The sequence below is a fragment of the Ambystoma mexicanum genome, chromosome 3p (assembly GCF_040938575.1).
Source record: "Ambystoma mexicanum isolate Mex_15411 chromosome 3p, UKY_AmexF1_1, whole genome shotgun sequence".
NCBI lineage: Eukaryota > Metazoa > Chordata > Amphibia > Caudata > Ambystomatidae > Ambystoma > Ambystoma mexicanum.
The window spans coordinates 534,006,455-534,027,561 of NC_090925.1; the positions used below are offsets into that span (position 1 = coordinate 534,006,455).

Genomic DNA, 21,107 nt, shown 5'->3' on the forward strand with positions numbered 1-21,107 from the left:
ACGCGCGGGCCCAGAGGCAAGTTGCCAGGGTCCCGCCCCCCTCCCCCACTTCAACACGCGACCGGCGGGAGGCCCAGAGGTGGGCCCCAAGAAAGAAAAAAAAAAAACAATATCAATAAGGCCAGCACACGCACCAGCAAAGCCAGAGCCGGCAAAGAGGCTGCACATCGCCACACGGCACCGCCGTCACGCACCAGCCCGTGAGGGTCACAAGGGCAAGCTAGAGCCTAAAAAGAGGCGGCACATTGCCACACGGCGCTACCGTCACAGCGACCATGTCAGGCCCAGCAAGCCCCGTAGCCTCCTCGTCAGATGGTTCTGGGGCAGCGAACGATGGCAATCAACAGGCACCGACTTCAGGTACGGCCGCCCATAACCTACCATTACCGGGCCCATTTGATGTGAGAGACACTTCTAACCTAGGACCCAGATGGGTTATATGGCTCAGGGATTTCAAATTCTACACGGGGGCAATAGGGCTGATAGACAACGCAATGCTGAAAAACACCCTCTTCATGTCAGTAGGCCCCGCTGTCAGGGACATCGCAGGCGAACTGATGAACGTTGACACCGTCACTTATGCGGAACTACATGGGAAGCTATCAGAATACTTCACGCCCCATACAAACATTGACTATGAGCGCCACGTCTTTCACACCACGCGACAGGAGAAAGGGGAATCCCTCGACAATTTCGTGATGCGCCTACGCATCAAGCTAAAGTACTGTGAGTTCCATAAGTACTCTAATGACGAGGCGTTAAGATCTCAAGTCATAGCAGGCTGCATCTCACAGCCATTCAGGAAACAGCTTCTCCAGAAACAAAGGTCCCTGGAGGAAATCCTTGCACTTGCCAGGATGGAAGCAGCAGTGGAGTCGCAACTCGACAGTCTAGGCAAAGTCACCATTCAACACCCGCCACCGACCGCTGAGACCATCAATAAACTATACACGGCCCCCTCACAGAGTGGGAAAGGAACGGACGCCACGTGCTACAGATGCGGATTCGAGTATCCGCACGCGGGGGACTGCCCTGCAATTGGACAAAAGTGCGCTGCATGTGGCGGAATGGACCACTACAGAGCCGTATGCAAAAATCCACCGGGGCAGGGACCCAGCAAAACGAGACATCTAGAGAGAAGGAGAAGCCCGTGACACAGCCCACCAGCAGGCAGAGGTGAGGAAGACCAGCCGGGACCCAGGAGAGAAGAAAAACCACGAAGGAGCGCCTACACCAGAGACGACAGAAGGCCCCCGGACGGATCGAGGCTATCGCAAAGAAGACGGTTCGTCCGGTACATCGAGATGAGATCCCCATCAGGCAGCGAATCCCAATCATCAGAGGATGATCAACGGAAAAAAGGGTATGTGTGGGCTCTCAACAACGCCACAGCCACCCAGCACAGCCCAACGCTCCAGCCTCAAGTAAACAACACACCGTTAGAATTCCTCATAGACACGGGGGCAACGGTTAATATAATAAGTGAACAGGCGTACAACTCGCTCCCCAGCCCCCCAAAAATCCGAAAGGCGTCAGTGGACATATACCCCTACGGGGCCACGACCCCGCTGCCATGCAAAGGAACCATATCAGCATGGTGCGTGCACAAATCGCACGCCGCAAAAATCACGCTACACATCCTGAAGACGGAAGCCAACAGCGGGTGCATTCTCAGTTTCAAAACTGCCGTTGAGATGGGTTTGGTGCACATCCTGTATCAGTTAATGGCCCATAAATACTTTGCCAGACTGGATGCCATCGAGCAAACATTCCCCAACCTATTCATAGGCCTAGGAAAACTAAAGGACCACAAGGTACAGTTGCACATAAACCCGAAGATACCACCCGTAGCCCAGCACTACAGGGGCATTCCGATAAATATACAACACCAGGTCGAGGAGGAGCTGGACAAACTAATTAAACTCAACATTATTGAACCTGTCTCAGGACCCACTCCATGGGTGTCCCCCATCATTCCCGTCCCCAAGAAGTCGCCGGACGGATCCATACGCCTGTGTGTCGACATGAGGAGGGCCAATGTGGCCATCGAAAGGGAAAGACACCAGGCGCCCAGAATCACGGACATGATACACCTGCTCCACGGGGCCCAGGTCTTCTCGAAACTGGACCTCACCAAAGGCTATCATCAGATAGAGATCGAGCCCGAATCCAGGTACATCACGACATTCGTTACACACCTGGGCTTATTTCAATATAAGAGACTTAGCTTCGGGATATCCTCCGCCGCAGAAATATTCCAGGAGGAAATACACAGAGTCATCAGGCACGTGCCCAACTGCCTAAATTACTCCGACGACGTCCTCGTATTTGGAAAGACACAGGAAGAGCACGACACTGCTCTCCACAGAGTGTGCGCTGCACTGCAAGAGGCAGGACTAAGGCTCAACAAAACCAAATGCGAGTTCGGGAAAGGCTCCCTACGATTTTTCGGCCACATATTCTCCGACAAAGGGATGCAACCAGACCCGGAGAAAGTGGCGGCACTCAACTCAGCTACACCCCCAACGAACACAACGGAACTTCGCTCTTTCTTAGGACTGGCCAGCTACTGCTCCAGATACCTAAAGGACTACGCAACCATCAGTAACCCGCTGCGCCTCCTAACGCGCAAGGATCAACCATACACTTGGTCCACGGACTGTCAAAAGGCATTCGAGGCGATCCGTGATGCCATCTCCAAAGCAGAGGACATGGCGTACTACGACGCCAAAAGGCACACCGAAGTGATAGTGGACGCCAGCCCCGTAGGTCTGGGCGCCATACTAACGCAAGTTGACCCGCTAGAACCGACAAACATATTCGTGGTCGCATACGCCAGCAGGAGCTTAACCCCGACAGAACAAGCGTACTCCCAAGCGGAAAAGGAGAGCCTAGCGGTGGTATGGGCATCCGAGTATTTTCATCTGTTCGTGTATGGCAAGGAGTTCACCATCATCACCGACCACCAGGCACTGATCACAATATATGGAGACCCCAAATCACGGATGCCGCCCAGAATAGCCAGATGGGGCCTAAGACTGCAGGATTACAAATTCGTTATCAAGCACCGGCCGGGAAAAGAAGACAATCCCGCGGACTATCTATCACGCCACCCGACCGGCCCGGCCACACCACACCCATCCATCGCTGACGAATATCTCAATTACGTAGTGCATCACCTACAACCACTACCAGTCAGTTGGGCAGGCATCATTGCACACTCGGAACAAGATCCGGCTCTACGCATCGTGCGACACTGCATACAAGCAGACAGAAGGGCGCACATGCGTCAACAGGCACAGCACGAGTCGGAAGAGGTCCGAGCAGACGTCAAACTAATAGACCATGTCCGGGACGAACTTTCCATCGTCGACAATCAAGTAATACTCAAAGGGTGCAAAGTGCTCCTCCCGAAATCGCTACGCACCAGAACGATCCAAGTAGCACACGAAAGCCACCGGGGAGTGGTGGCCACCAAGAGACTACTGAGGGAAAAAGTGTGGTTCCCCAAACTGGACTCGATGGTTGAGGAAATCATAGGTCAATGCACAACGTGCGCACAGGTAGCACCGCCTCCGCACCCAAACCCACTCCACATGTCGCCACTACCGAAAAAGGTATGGGAAGAACTGGCGGTGGACTTCTTTGGACCCCTAAGAAATGGCACATATGTGCTAGTGCTAATAGATGAACACTCCCGATTCCCGGACGCACAGATCGTGGATAGCACAGCAGCAACTAGCGTCATTCTGGCATTAGACCGCATGCTGTCCACATATGGAATACCCAGGATCATCAAATCTGATAACGGAGCGCCATTCATGAGCACAGACTTCCGAAAACTTCGCGAAGTATATGGGCTTCCACCATAGGAAGATAACCCCGCGATGGCCTCAGGCCAATGGAATGGTTGAAAGGTTCATAGCCAACATCAAGAGAACTCTGCAAATAGCGACCATCCTCCACAAACCTTTTGAACAAGCACTGTATCAGTTTCTCAGGGACTATCGCCACACTCCCCACAGCACAACGGGCGTCTGCCCCGCTGACCTGATGTTCCGCAGGCCAGTACAGACATGACTGCCAGAAGATGCCCGCGCAGCCGAAGCCACGCCTCTGGAAACAGAGGCCAGAAACAAGGATGACACCGCCAAAGCCAAAATGAAGGACACGGCGGATCACAAAAGAAAAGCACAGGAGTTGAACGTGGAACTGGGAGACTAAGTGTGGCTACGGCAACCGAAACAGCGCAAGGAGGACGCCACGTTTGCACCGGAACCGCTGACGGTCACGCAAAAGAAAGGTACTATGATCACGGCCCAGAGGACTGACCAGTCCTCCGTCACAAGAAACATATCGTATTTCAAACCCAAGAGGAGCTACACGGAGGATACCTCGTATCAAGAAGCTGACAGCGAAGATGACATCGCCCTTGACAGGTATTACGTGGAGGAGAGTGAGTCCTCAGAAGGTGAGGACAGGTCATCACCCCAGGGTCAGGATGAGCACACACCGGGCAGCAGAGGTCGCCCTCAGAGAAGTCGCTTCAAGCCCCAAAGACTCAGAGAAGAAATGGGGTAAGGTACAAAGAGACATGCGGTTGTTTAAAAAGGGGGGAGATGTCGGATTGTTAATCCGGGCTGCATCGTTGTGTGGGCAGACCGCCGTTGCGGTCTCAGTTCCCGGGTAGGGAAGTGACGTTGGGCTAGGGAGGGGGCGGGACCGGAAAGGGCAGTTCTTTATGTATAAGGGAATAAAGCGGTTGCACGAATCCCCGGCTCCCGTGTGACTCATTACGCGGTTCGGGGACCCGCGTAAAACCCCACAATGTCCAAACACTCCCCTCTATCTGCTCATAACAGGTAGAGAGGAATATTCTATGCACAGAAGAATGGTCAACGAAACGTTCGTCAATTACAGAAAAATTGGGACAGCAGCAACATACCAAATATTATCGATCCCTTTGTTACAAATGCTATTTCACATCAGGACCAACCAGTTTTCAATGTAATCATGTTTTAAATAATTAGGGTGAGTATAAGAAAAATTAACAATTCCCTAATGTGGAAGAGCTGTGCCAACTGGACCAGATCTCAATGCCAGAAAACTGATGTGGAGAACAGATTCGAGCAGGACAATGGAACATTTGCAGGGAATACAGGAGCATACTTTACCCAAGACTGTCAGCCGAGAGAACACAACACATTGCACTAATCATTATTACATCTTATGTTCGGTGTCCGGTCATTTGGTCGAAAATAAATGGTCGAATGACCATTTGATCGAATCAAAATGGTCGGAAAAAAAAGGTTGAATTTATTTATTTATATATATATATATTTTTTAGTTTGGTTGCTTAAAAAATATTTTTTAATAAAGAAAAAGGGGGGTTGGGGGGGACCCCCCCATAAATAAATAAATAAAAAAATAAAAAAAAATTCGACCTTTTTTTTCGGACCATTTTACATCGATCAAATGGTCATTCGACCATTTATTTTCGGCCAAATGACTGGTGACCCTTATGTTCATGAGTGGCAATGCACTTACAAGGGCCATCCTCCTCATGTGGTAACAGAGCAACTGATTGAATTTGTGTAGCGCATGAATACATTTAAAAGGTCACTAGGGGCTGGGGTAAGCTTGGTTGCAATGTACATTAAAAAGTCACGACGGTTTGTCTACTTGCAGCATATTTGCTTATTATCATATGAAGTTGCCTAGATATACATGACACAGGTCATTTGGAACGAAATGCGCCATGGATTATTTAAAAAATTGTACGTCTACTGCTGAAACTTTGGTCACAGCAAGAATGCTCATTCAAAAAAAGATTGAGGCGGACATTTGGCAGAAAAAGTAGGCAGCAAAAGCTCAACCTAGCTTTGAAATCATGGAAGGCCCACCTGGTCCTGCACTTGGCATCCAGTGATAGAATGGCCAGGGAAAAGATCGCCAGGGGGCGACACTTCCACTCCGAGGAAAAACGAGCACTTTCCTCAAATATTCTAGGGCTAGACTATGCTGGGGAATGCTTTACAGGGTGCACGGAAAAATGAGTCCTCCCAGGCGACTTTCCCCCCCCCAACAACGTATTCACATAGAATGCTGGACCTACGGTAAGACACGGATGAAACAGGCTGGCTCCCTGGGGGTGGGCGGAGTGCCACAATTCTCCTCTACGTGGACAAGGCTCCACACATTAAGATGAATATACTGGTGTTGTGTGCAGCATAACACACTGTTAACATAGCATGACCTGGAAGGGTGTTCTTGCCGTGTTAACACGTTCCCAGGCTACTCTCCATGTTCATTCTAGGCTACGGAAGTCTTGCATTTCAGGCTTAACACTGTCTTTCTCGTTTCAAGGACCTCAGCCTTCAGAAGCATCTAGAACAATGGCAATGTTCCCCCTCTCAACGCACACAGGAGCGAATCGCTGGGGCGCAACTGTGAAAGAAAATAGCATCCGCTCACTGGAAATCTTACTGACCACGCCCGCGAATGCTATCATTGGATATTACTCCCTATCGCTTCAGATCTTCAGCGAGGAGAAGCAAGCCACACACCATCTCGGGAAGCTCGTGCTGCTCTTCAACCCTTGGTGTCAAGGTAGGACATGGTTTATCAAGCTTATTTACTTAAATATGCGTTTTCATGGACAGACACACAGAATGGAAGTGAGTGAAACCATTTTAAATACAGGAAATAATTCAAGCTTGCTTTCAGTAGCTCCAAGAAGAACAGCCTTGTAGCACTTATGAGCATAAAAAATAATATTAATAATTATTATAATCAGGAAAATAAAAATTATAATTTTCAATGGATATATATACATATATATCGTCTATATATGTATATATATATATATATTTTACTGTTTTTCATTAATTTTACCTGTTTTTGTAATAGTCTCCTCCCTTTGTACTTATGCCACTTTTTATTTTCATGACACCTTGAAGTGGCAAGTTTGCTGAAGGCACATGACAAGTCATCAAGTAAAATAAAATGAAAGGAAGACCAGACAAAAACAGTCACACTCCCAACACACGAGACCCACCCATTATGGAGGAGCCCAGGAGCTAGCCCAGTGAAACATTGAGCGCTCCTTCAGCTGCTTTTTCCAGTGGAAGGAGTGCGCCTAGGCTGGTTGAACTGTCAGAGGGAAACACTGTTTGACAGTATGCATGCATTAAATATAACTGTTTCATTTGCACATTGGCGTACCAAAATTCAAATGTCACATAACCACCATCTTGAACTAAGAATTATCCCAGTATGTTTGTTGGTGACATGTTTGGATGCATAGAAGGAACAGTGAATGCAATCATGTATGCCATGCGTAACCACCATCTTGAACTTACAAATATTAGCGACATGTCTGACTTAGGGCCTGGTTGCATTGAGGGTCTTACCCAACACCGACTCTGAAGGAAGGGCACCTTCTTATAAGAACCACTCACCGGCCGCAGCATCCACTATTATTCATACTTTATCAGCGCAGATATCTGCATATTCTAGTGCTCTACCCATTTCGTACTCCTTGAAAGCCATATACACAATTCACAAAGAAGCTTGAAAACAGAAGCACATTTTGCACCTCTGCGGCCAGACGCACCCTTCGAATGCATGCAAATTCATGAAGAATCCCATGCGCTTAGTGAGAGTCTAGCACCTGTCACAAAGTGTGGCCGAAAGGGAATTGTGTTTCACGTCAAAGAGCACAAATAAGCAACACGTTGAACAAGAACGTGCTCATTGAATGTGAAAATTAAGAAAACTGTAGTAACAAATGGTAAAAGTTGTGTCACATTGGAGAAAGGGAATCTTTTTTGGAAAATTTTGGACAAATGGGTAGAAATAGTGCAGATTTTCTTGAGTTCAAAAGCTGATTTAAGTCAGTTCTGAATAGGGGCAATGACTTCCAGGGATAAAAGGGGCAAGGAATGTGCTTCATTTATGTGAATCACCATGATCGATGGGGGTATATGATTGTCCAAGCAGTACACCACACCTATTCTGTGTATGTAGGCTTGAGGTAATTGGGGGTCAATCCCCTTATGGTCTACTATGTCATAAGTCTCCATGTGCGTAGGTTTCACAAACACGGCACAATATGTGACATCCTGATTCTCAGAGCACCGCAAAGTGTATTTTTGAGGTACAAAGTTAATTTGCACCGTGCTAAAAATTCCATGAACCAGGCCCCATATTTTAAGGAGCATTTGCACACGAAGAATCGCAATGCGAATCGGGATCCTTGTCTCAAATGACACCTACTGACATTCGGATTTGACATTTCTTCTAGATGACACTGTCTTTATGCAAAATGAGGCCAAAAGGAAGGAGTACGTCTTGAATGAAACAGGTATCATTTTCAACGGACATGCCAAATTTATCCAAGCTCGCACATGGATTTTTGGACAGGTAACGTACTATATTTCAGAATGGGGAGATTTGTAAAGATTTGCTTTCCACTCAATACTTCGCCCATGTTGGTCACTCAGTTGAGTGTTTCATACTGAGTACAGAACATTATAGGCTTCAATAATGATTCAGTGGTCTTTTTCACTACACATATGGCTACGATGTACAAAGTATGCACATAACACTGCATTCTAGCATGCTCTACATCGGGGTAACACTGCTGTGCACACTTTCCCCCCTCAATCTTAAGAAATGTTGGTTTGATGAAGTTCATTCATTCTGTTTCTCTAGATTCAGTTAGTAAGAAGTAACTAGTAAACAGCTGCGTATTCTCAGACTGATGTGTCCACGGTGGCCTGCTTGGATTAGCAAGAATCCTCAGTAATCATTTTGGGTGCCTGGCTTTCCAGTGCTTTGAGGAGAAGACTGTTGGGTTGGCTCAACACCTTTGCAACATAGTTTTTTGATGCCCCATTGCCCTGGGGTTAGGTCTGCTGCAGAGTTGTGCCGGTTCAATGATAGACCATTCTAGGCTGATCCAAATTGTATCACTTTTCCTGCTTGCCTTGAATATATTTATCACCCAATACCAGATCTTCACTACTTGATTGTCGTTTCTGTTTCAAACCTGTGGGAGTGGATGGAACTAGGATCACAGGATTCATCCAAAACTCAATGAGAGTCCTGTTAGACTTGCAAGAAGATTCAAGAAGAGGGATTTATCCAAACTCGTGATCAGACTGTATAACATAACTAAGCGTTTGGTGATAATACAGCGAGATGGTGCCTATGACTTATTTGTTTTATTGTGAGCGGAGTCCTTCGTATGCCTACGATATATGTGATTAATAAGAGTGATCAATGCTTTCCAAAAAAATGCTGGAGCTCAGGAGATGTGGGCAATGTGTCAGTGTTAAAATGATGGGAACTCCATGCAAGGATAATGACACCCCTGTGGGACGTGCCAACCAAATTAGTGAAAGCTTGGGAGATGTGGCAGTAAAAGGATTATGGGCCTCATTATAAATTGGGCAATGTGATAAAAATGTGGTAGTAATACAGTGTTGCATTGCCACACCCCCAAGTACGAGTTTGGCAGAGAGGTGGAGGATTCACCACCAGCTAAGAGATGGAGGAAAATCTGTCACCTTTACACCAAAATACATCCATTTCAGCAGAGTTGCCACTGGCGTTATTACTGCTGGTGGTAATTCTGCCAAAATCCTCCATGGAGTCCTATGTACTACAATTAATGTGGACTAACACGACCTACCACCACTTGTAATCCTGTGGTAATATCATTGGACCAAGTGGCTGTAATGATAATTCTCTTTGGTGGTATCTCAGCAGGTTTACCACCAAGATACCACCAAACTTGTAGTGAGGCCCTATGTGTTTTTCCCCATGGATCAGTGATTGAGTTGTGTGTTTTGGTGGCCTTTTTGTCAAGTGACTCAAACTGTAAACATCTTCAGTGTGTTTAATGTGGAAACGGTACAACATGTTATCGGAACATCAACTTGTGAACGATCTATAAACAAATATAAGTAACACACGTAGTAATAGGGTTGTGTGTTCTGCTGTATGAATCATTAATAGGGCTGTGCAATAATACCCAAGTGCGGTAAAATGGTTGTGGGAATTGTATGTTTGCTCGACGTGTACAGACTCACAACTAAGGGGCGAAGTCTTGCCCATTGGCAATGTTAAACTTTGAGGTTAAGACGTACATTTTAGAACAACAGTAATCTCAAAGAAACTAAACATAGCTGAAATGTTATACGAACTGGCCTGCGATATAAAGTGTTACCCTACACTTCCTGAAGAGGCCAGGAATATGTTTGATTTTCCCAGACCAGGAATACTCACCGTTTTCAAGATGAGCGCTCTTCCATTGTCTCATCAGAGAGGCAAATACCGAAGCTGCCACTGAGTGTGCAGGGGTCTTCAAGGCACCCTGCTTCCCTGTGTGAGTGTCCTAGCCCTGTTGTCATTAAGGGCGCCAGTAGCGGGTGGCAGCCTTTGATTAAATATAGTAGGGTCAATCCAGCCCTGGACTGGCCTATGGGGCAAAAGGGCAATGCCCAAAGTGCAGGCCCAGCATGCCAGCATGGGCCAGTCTTTTTGGGCAAAGCAGGCTAGATTTTTGTGCAAAGCGGGCCAGTTTATGAGTGATTTCATTATGTAGCTGGTATGTTTTTTGTCAGTGTTACTGAACACATATTCTTTTGAGATGTTCAATTTGCAAGACATTTTAGCAAATACTTTGCCCCTTGGGCCTGCCCCACTCAAATACTCTGTTTCACAAAATTATAGAATAGCCATTTGCAGTGGGCTACTTTTTCATAGGTGCCCGAGCCACCTGTATACCCCTGTCAGGCCCCGGATATAACTGTCTCTACCCAAGGACTGACTCCAATGAGGGCTGCGGCTAGTAGAATAATCTACACCCTGTTGCTGAAGGGCATCTGGTCACAATGTGCCAATCTGCACTTCCTAGAAAGCCTTGGAAGAAGCCTGTACGAGCTGAATGTGCCGGCCCCTTCCCACCAGCGATAGAGCGACTGATACATGCTTGAATGAAAGCAGCTGTGGGATTGGGAGATGAATTGCCCCCTCACCCTCAATCTCTTGTTCAACTCAAGGGTCTGAAACCTTACTTGATCAATCTGGGGATAAGTACAAAGCACATAACAAGACGTCAACCAGAATATGATTGATGAGGAAGCACAGCTGCCATCAGTAGTTATTCTTGTGGCGAAGCTCTGCCAAGGTCTGTGAACACTAGACTTCCATCAACCGGAGATACTTCCAGACACGGAAGACATATCAGGACCAAGGGCATTGCTTCGCCCAACCAATTCACTCACACCTACCACGAAGAGGCAAGAACGCTGCTGCTAGACACATCCTAAATGGCATGGCGTGCATCAAAAAAGGATCTAAGTCATTTCACCGACTTGAGTTTTTTCGATTTGGGGTCGCGCCAATAACCGCACCTCAACCCCCCACACCACTTTTAACCCCTTAACCCACCAAAATATATTGAGGATATTTTTCAAAGTATTTTCATCAAAAAAACTCTCGATGAAAGGACGCAGTACTGAAACCCCTACCTATCTGGAGGTTAGATCAGGGGCAACGTGCTCGCCTTGGAAGCAAGACAACACAGAGCACCACAGGTTCGATCCCCGGGCCCGCGCTTAGAAACCTCTGGATATTAAGCACGTTATAAATAACCTATCATATCATATCATGTTGTAGGGGGGGAAGTCCGGGCATCCTTCCCAATGGAAGGCCCAGGATGTGCATGCACACATCCTGTTAGCCTATGGAGAGTAATGCTGACAGTATATGCACGTGCACATCCTGCACTCGCAACTTTTTGGTGTGGATCTGAGTGCACCCATGTGTGATGATGCAAACAGTAAGCGTCTGCCGTGTGATTCCACGCACAGCGACTGCGCACTGGGCTAAGTAATAGGCTGCGCATCTTGAAATAGCCTTGTAATGCTCATTTGCCTCCCCCTCAGTTATTCATTTTTAAGCCTTTTTCGTTATGCGCAAACGCATCTCTAGAATAGAAATATGGACCATTGGGAGACTTGCAGTAAATCAACTGCGCTCGTCGTCCAGAGCATGAAGAGCAGCATACACCTAATTAGAGCCCCCTGAATATGCTGCTTAATGGTGGTATTTGCAACTACATCTGGTCACAGAAGGAGATCTGGAGGATGGTGGGAGCAGGGAGAGGCGCAAATGGTGCAATTGATGGGTCGGTCAGCAGGAAAAGTGTAAACAAGCAAGGACGACAATTGGACCTATTTGAGAGTACTAGTAAGAGACAATTGGACATATTTAAAGAACATAGTGGAGATAAACATTGGAATTCCAGGGGAATTGACCAGGGATTTCAAAAACTCAAATTGTGAATTGCGGTGCATGACTGGTTCAAGTGAAACGGATTGCCAATAATTCACAATGCTACCCGTCAGCATGTTAAAGGTACATTGGCATACAATGGGCGCCCTTGCTAATTTCACCACACATCTATGAGTATTTGGGCTTTTTGTTTGCAATTTTACTTCAGTGTTCATTGCTCCTGAATGTCAAGGCCAAATAGTACTTTGTAAAGTGCACCGCTGTTACTAGTATGGATTACTGCGTTGCATCCTTCTCTAGGAGGGCCCTCACTGTACCGTTTGATGTAACCAACAGACCAGAATCGGGTGTTTGGATGGAGTGGTTCATCATATTTGGGTGTGACATAAAATGTGGAGCCCACCTGCGAGCCCCCAACCTCAGCAACAAATCCCGAGCTGTGGAACAGACCAAAGCTCATGATGATAAGGCTTTTGCAGGTGCACTGTACTAAGTAAAAGATATAAGTATGTATTTCTTTTATCAAACCTTAAATCTTTCACCAGCATTGAAACAAGAGGCCTGTGCCTGGCGCATGACACCCAAATGTACCAGCCAAGCCTTGGTGTGCCCAGTAATATTACGCACAGTAATGATACCAAAAGAAAACATGTTCATGTTGGATCTGCCAGTATAGGCCAGTATCCTTATGTATGAACATTCTATTGTCGGCTTTGCCCTTAAGGCCAGTGAAAACATGTTATTGCTGGCTGCACAAATGCTTGCACCACTAGTAAGCAAACATTTACTTGCTGACTGCGCACGTGCCACAGCCTCCCGATGTAAGAACACACATCGAGCGTATTGGCATTGCCCCACATGTGAGTAAAACATGCCATATAAAATGTCCAGTCTGCCTGCCCTCTTGTGCCCTAGGCCCCCTCAGCCCAAACATGCCACTAAAACAAGTTAGAAAACGTAAATTTTCCAGTGCCCCTTGCTTGGGCTCCAACCCTGCACGCACACACTCATACCAATTCACACGCCACTCACTCACCCACTGGCAGTTGGTGATCTTTTTAATTGAAGCAGCATAAATATTTTCCAGAAATATGCCAGGGTAACAGAGCATAGCGAGGGACCTTGAACCAACCAAAGGAGAGTCTGTGTTGTTATCTCCCTCCTCCTAGAAACAATGTTTGAATAATTGGTTAAAATGGTGCATTATACACCATACTTTTTGCAAAATATTGGGTGAAAAGCCAGACAGTTTGCAATTGGCTTTGCTGGGTAACTGAAATCCAAATTTCCATTAGATGTAAGTCACCAAAATTGCAGAAGAGCATTTCCCAGTGCATTTTCATGATGTCTTTGCCCTTAATATATGCTAGAAGAAAAATATGTTCATGTTGCTGTGCGCATACATTTCCATTTTGGCAGCAACAATATTTGCCAGTGTTCTAATATACGAACAAACTCAGGCTTGCTTTGTGCACAATGCCGGTAATGTTACTTTAAGAAAACATGTCCACCATGGCTCTGCCATTTTATGGCAGTATGCCCATGTAAGGACATACTCCTGTTCGCTTTCCCATTACAAGTGCTATGCCACAACAAAAAAAGTCTGCAAAATGTGGGCCAGTCTAGACATTTAATAACACATATCATGTTTGCTTTACCCTTGTTGATGGCCAGTAAAAATGGCCATGTCACAGTATGAAAAAGGCATATTGTATGCACCAAAGTGGCCTTGTAGCCACGTAATAACACTTAAGATGCATATTGTATCATAGATGCCCAGATAATAGTGCCATGCCACAGTAGGTATAATCGCTAGACTGGTTGCACTAAAATAGCAGTCTAGCCATGTATTAACACTTGCCATGCTTACTTTACCATAGATGAACAGAAAACAGTTCATGCCACAGCAAGTAAAGGTTAGACTGGCTTCACCCAAATGCCATTCTAGGCAGGAAATAGCACTTATCATGCTTGTTTTTATCAGAGATGGCCAGTAAAAATGCCAAGCCACTGTAATAAATGGCTAGACTGGCTGAAACAAAATGTCAAGCACCCACTCAATAACCCTTATCATTCTTACCTTATTATAGATGGCCAGTGAAAAATGTCATGCAACAGTAATTCATGAATAGACTGGCTGCAGCACAATGCCATTCTAGCCATGTAATACCATATGCCATGCTTGCTTTATCAGGGATGTCAATTAAAAATTATGTTTTAGCTTCACCACCCAAAGATCCAACCAAACAACTACCCCCACCTGTCCATTCTCCCTCCTAACCCACTCCCACACCCAACAAAATCAGCTCCATGGACCAGTATTAAACACAAGCACACATTCATTTACACAAACAATTTGCTTACTCGTTCACATGCACACACATTCACCAAACACTTGCTCATTCACACGTGCACCTAGCCACCTATACTCACTCGCATGAAGAATACATAATGCAAATGCACACCCTTGCATTCATGCATACATACAAATATACATCATGAACATGCAACACCCTCACACATGCACACAATTGTACAAAATAAACATGTATTGTATTTAAAGTTTGCCCAGCATCCGTCATCTCGATGGACATGCCAGTGCTATCTGTAAACAGGAACCAGGAAGCAGGGAGAGCTGCCTGGTTCCTGTCAAGTGCAGAGGAGCTGAAGTGTATCCATCTTGCTCCAACAAAAATGGAACAATGTATTTCCAAAGTCACTCTGACTTCAGAAAGAATTTCTGAATTTCTTTCTGAAGTCAGAGTGATTTCAGAAAGAAATTTTTTCCGTTCCGGTTCACTTGCCGAAGCCTGAGGGCTCCAACCCCAGGAAATAGGGCAGTGTGGCCTCCCACACTGCGCAGGCTGTGAATGCCCCACTACACCACTGAATGGCCATTACTTCAGCTGCAGTATTCTATGGCTTTCAAACAATCCTTGCATATCTAATAGACAGAAATAACCACCTGAACAGAGGTGAATCCATGCCTTTGCACCACCTAAAGAAACAAATGGCCAGATCTTTGCAGGCGATATATATAATTCACTTTCAGTCAGGCATCTCAAGTCTCTTTTAACAAACAACGCACACACACTGACCCATTACTCATAGCATGATGCCCTGCAGCGGGCAGGTCGAATGAGTTGAGAACTGTTGTGGTGTCAGATTAGACCAGCCCCAGGGCTTCAATTAAATTTAAACCAATCCAAAATTCAGTTAAAGAACTTTCTTTACAGAAAATATGCAAAGTTTCTCCCACAAACTGAGCCTTGGCACACCAAGTTAATAAATCATATTGTAATGTATGCTGCAAGTGATAAGGAAGTTGCTGTGACCTAACGGAAACCCGAGCAAACATTCACACAAAGGCTTCTGTAAACTGTTGGTGTTCCTGGAATTTTCACAACCCCAGTAGTAATTACAGTAAATATTGTGCAAAGCTGTGAGGGTAAAGGAGCTGGAAAAAATGAGTTATGTATCAGGGGAAGGAGATGTCCAGTTTGACTTGGGCATCACTGCACATGGTTGGCTGATGGTTCTGACAAGTATGAAACAGGGAAAGCAAAACAGTAAAATGGAAGAAAATAAAGCAGTATGTTGGGCTAAAGCAATTAGAAATACCAACAATCTCTTTGGAAAAGGAGCAACAACTATCATTGGGTGACAAGGGTTTCAAACGTGTGCTCTTTGACAAGTTGTGGGACTACGTGAATCTCTCAGGTGTTATTGCACAGGCAGTATTCAAATAGAACCATAGGAATATGTCAGAACTGCATGACCCTTGAAGGCTGAACTCAATCTTTAATGCAAACTAATGGATACATTCAATGAAATACAATCTAACATATGTGTATATGTATATTCACTGAAACACTTTGTTAAATGGATGTTATGATTAAGTTGCACTAATAAAAACCTGTACAATTCAGTGTAAAAACTTTGGTAAAGGGACGTTATGGTTACAAGTAAAACCAGAAAATACCAGAAATTCGCCAGTTATGGTAAGCTAAGCAACCATAATTCACGGCACCACCGTGCACTGCTAACACTAACACCCAGGACATCAACGATTACATCACAAAAGCCATTGATGAGATCACTGATGACATCACATATGAAAATCATTTTTAATGAAAAGATGCTACAAGTGTTTGTGTTTATAATGTTGGTAACAAGATGTCAGGGGTGATCGGGAGAGCTATAAACTACTCAATGTATTAAAGAATGCACTCATCTGAACAAAATATTATATTGGAGTGTTGTTGTTAATACAGGAACCCAATGACCATACACCTATGCAATGGCTGCAGCATGCACCATAGAAGTACAATATTTTTTATCTAGTTTATTTTGGATAGTAAAATAATGAATGCTACCTTATTAGAGTTTTGAGTAATGTTAAACATAGAATAAATAGCTAACAATTCAATACTTACTGCACCCTTGTATTAGTACAAACAACACACATAAACATTCACAATGCATACACATCAGTGGTACATACAGGGAAACTAAATAAAGGAAGAAAGAAACATCACCAGAATATATAAATAACATTAAAGTTTAACTTCATATGTACAAACAAATAGTGTGTTTCAGGCCTGCTTATTGCCCCATGTATATGCACCATCAGCTAGACGAAACGCTAAGCAAACTACTTCAAGAACATACGACAAGATTAATGTCTAGCTATATAGTACCTTTTTAATTTACATACTCTGAATGCTAATTAACAAATCCACCTAGCCTAGATATGTCAGCGAACAAAAACAAGTGGCCTAGATATGTGATGTCATCAGTGATGTCATCAATGACATTTGTGATGCCATCTTTGATGTCCTGGGTATCAGTGTAAGCAGTACACGGTGGTGGCGCCCGAGCTATGGTTGCTTAGTTTACCATAACTGGTGAATTTTTTGTTTTTTTGGTTTTACTAATAACCATAATGTCCCACTAACACATTTCCTTTCCGTAAATTTCAGAGGGTTTTATTAGTGCAACTTAACCATAACATCCCTTTAACAAAGTTGTATCACTGAAATGCATGGGGTTTTACCAGTGCACCCTAATTTGCTACACATTTCTAATGTCATACTGACCCCCAATATAGTCACATTTTAGGCAGATGTAGAACGTTTTAACTTAAAACTGTGCCATTGTCCATCTCCTAGTAACATTTTTAACACTTATATAAACTCACTGCTGACTTCCTGGACAGTGTCACGTGACCTCACGCATGTGCGGCATGATGATGCTTTTTTGAAAATGCGTCCACACTTTGTGAACAGGTCTGGGCTTCGTGAACAGTTTGAGACTGCATTGTCAGCTGATCTAGGACGTTTTAAGCTGAAAATGTACCCTTGCACAGCTTCTACACCAATTCTTACTGATTATCCATTTTCAATCTTGGACACAGCACATGATTGAAAGGATATTAGCAGAACTGCTGTTTATCTTCAAAAATGGCATCAGCTATTGCTGTTCCTCCTCCCCAGGAGCCACCACCACCAGCTGGAGGGTCTAGACAACGGAACACGTGCAATAATTCAGAAAACAATCAAGAGGTTCAGGAAAATGAGGTAGAGGAAATGCCTACCTTTAGCACCCAGAGAGAATCATGGGTGTGGCAGTTCTTTACCACCATTGGGGATGTATCAAAGGCTAAGGCTACTGAGGTAAAATGCTCTGAGTGCAATGTTGTACTGGGCAGTAATCCTATGGGACTACCTCCATGCACTGCCACATAAATTCCAACCACCGGGATGTTCTGAGAAAGGCTTTTTCTTTCTCAGGAAGTAGTAGGCTGTCTTCCTCTACTTGATCTTCCTCAACCAATACTGCCACCACACAGGCTACCCCTGTGGGGCACATGATCCTACAAGCTACCTAGCAAGCTATAAAAAAAAGTCTGTTGATCCATATCTTCCGAAGACAACAGTGCTCTGTATATACTGCAACACACCACTCTGTAGGGGGGAGCAGTTTTGAAGTGCTTTTGAAGCTGCAATCAAAGAGCATGATGAACACTGCCCCCATCCATAGATTGAATGCACGCCCAGTAACTCCCCCTGTTAAGCTGCCCCTCCATATCTGTGCTTGGTGCACCTTCCCATATTTCCCTCCCCACCTTACTCCTAGCTTCTCCTGCAAAAAGATAAATACAATTAAAATAGAAAACACCAGAAAAAGGTTTCTTTAGGAACCACCTTTCACAGTTAAAAAGTAGAAGTAAAAATAAATAAGCTTATAGAAGTAATCTACTTTACATGTGTCTGTAAAGTAGTTAGACTCGAAAAGATTCTCCAACATTCCTGTTAGCATTTTCTACTATGCTAAAGGAAATAATGAACAATTGTATAGTAGAGAAAATAAAAACACTGAAATAATTTTCTGTCCCAAAGACCTTTCTCTAGCATAAGGACCATAATCCAAGGCTCTTCATGACTATCCATGGTCTCCACAATCCCCTCTCTATGCCATGCTTTATTTAAAAAAAACAGATAGCACGTGGACACCATTGCACAAGACAGCCCTTCTACCCTTTTAACGCTTATGTTTTGTGGCACTCCGTCATTGACTGCTTTCAAACATTCACACCTATATCCACCAAATAGTTCAATCAACTTTCCAGATAAGCCAGGGCACAGGTGTCATAATAAGAAAGGTCTCAGTCTTACTAGCATTGAGACAGAGATTGTTAGCTGCACACGACCCAGGCGGTAAGTTACCGCCTGGGCCGTGACTTTACCACCATGGCGTAAACTACGTTTAAGCCATGGTGGTTGGCGGACTTACCGCCCCATTCCGAGGTTGGCGGGGCGGTAAGTCCCCAATCCCCATTTACCCTTCCCCATTCCCATTTTTGCCCCATAGGGCATAATGGGAGTGGGGAAGGCGTTAATTACGCCACCGTAAATTACGGTGGCGTAATTAATTCCATGGTCCCTTAGCGCCATGGATTTTAACACCTGCTAAAAGCAGGTGTTAAAACCTCCATGGCGCTAAGGGACCTCGTACTCAGGCGGTAAGGGTCGGCGCTGTTTACGCCGCCGTAAAACCCTTACCGCCTGAGTCGTAATCAATGGCAGTAAGACAATTAGGGATAAAAAGCGAGGAGAACAAATTAGTTCAGGGAAGTTGTGTGTCATTGACATAACACTGGAAATAAGAAAAAAAGAAAGACATCACGTGAGCCAGAGGGACGAAATAGATATGCAATAGCCACAATGATAGGATAAATCTGTGGGGTACTCTGCAGGTACACATTGGGGTGGTGGAGTACAAACAGCCCAGTTAGAACTGGGAAGGGTGGCGAGTGAAGAAAACAGATGAGCCAGTCTAGTCACTGGTCCATGATGCTAAAGGTGTTATTTAACCATGTAATGAGGATACAATGGTTGACCGTGTGAAAAGCGGAGGAGACATCAAGCACTATCCTCAATTGTACTACAATTATAAATACCATATACACTTTAATTATATCATTCCACCATATTCCAAATAGTGTATACTCCTCCTACAGTACCTAAAATTACTATTTATTTTTATTTATTGAACACAGGTGTTTCCAGGCACCACAAGACAAGAAGGGAGGCACACAAGGGAATCATGAGCATAGAGGAACAAAAACAAGAAACGGTTATATTGGCCTTTTTACAAACCTACCGTGCAAGTGCTTGAGAAGGTTGGTAAGTGCAGGGGTGAGGAGATAGCCAGAGTAGTGCAGGAGTGGGGCGCCATCAGGGAAGGGGGAAGAGAAGGGGGAAGTGAAGGGGGAAGAGAGAACATGGTTGGGCAGGTCTGGGAAAGGGTACCGGAGGACAAGTGCTGGAGAAAGGATGAAGGGACTGGTGGGGGTTTGTCTGGCCCCCGTATAACTCTGAGGGGCTAGGTCCCCAGTCATAGCGGCAGGGGAGGAGTTAGCAGGGGAAGGGGAGAGGGAAGAAAGAGGAGAAAAGGAAAGTCCTGAGAAGTTTCTGGAATTTTAGAAGGTCCATCTCAAGTTGGAGGGGGGAAGGAAGGCCATTTCAGAGGGAGGAGCCAGCCGAGGAGAGGTATCCACCTTCCACTCTCTGCTTGGAGAAGCGTTTGACCCAGTGCCTTAAGTGGAACTACAAAATGAGCCGGGCTCATCAATGGGGCATGGCTTAACGGTGGGGGTCACCTGCTGGCCCATTAGGCCACGCCCCCTTGATGAGCTCCAGCTCAATGGGCTAAGGGCACCCCTGCCAGGCAGCCTTTTGCAGAGATCAGCACCCTCTCCCTGTGCTGGAGAGGGTGCTGATCTCTGTCTTTATTTTCTAAAGGCTTGCCTGGCAGGGGACAGCACCTGGCCTATTCAGCCTTAATGATGCCGCTGCCCCTCGCTAGCTGGGGAGGGGCAGCATCACCATTAATGCTAAAAGGGTGAGGCCACTGGAAGGTGAGGCCGTTTCCTGAAGAATGAAACTCCCACGAATGCGCGGGGGCTTCAGGATTTAGAAAACAAGGCCTCACGTTTTCTCCATAATGGTGGTGCCGGCCCACGGGCATCTCCAGCTTAAAGGGATGCCTCGCAGGTGCGGTGCCACCATTACGGCATTTTTCTCTGAAGCCTTAAGCTTTCACACACGAGTGAGAGATTCAGGCTTTAGAAAGAAAGACTTTTTGTGTAGTGGTCGGGGATGCCAGGGCAGATTATTGGGACCTGCCAGAGCCCTGCCTCAAAATGAGATTTCGGAGCCTATCGGGGCTGGGCCCTGGCAGGCCCCGGCCCACTTAAAGCCCTGGTTTGACTAGTAGAGAATTGGAACCAGAGGACC

General features: G+C 45.5%; 1 protein-coding gene across 1 annotated transcript in view; it reads left to right on the top strand.

Moving 5' to 3' along the window:
* The window catches only part of LOC138579565 (protein-glutamine gamma-glutamyltransferase 5-like), a 115,562-nt gene that overhangs the window by 71,943 nt on the left and 22,512 nt on the right, over positions 1-21,107 (top strand). Inside the window, exons 3-4 of the mRNA XM_069649843.1 lie at positions 6,367-6,609; positions 8,306-8,424. Coding sequence (XP_069505944.1) covers positions 6,367-6,609; positions 8,306-8,424 — 362 coding nt within the window. The remainder of the gene's footprint in view (positions 1-6,366; positions 6,610-8,305; positions 8,425-21,107) is intronic.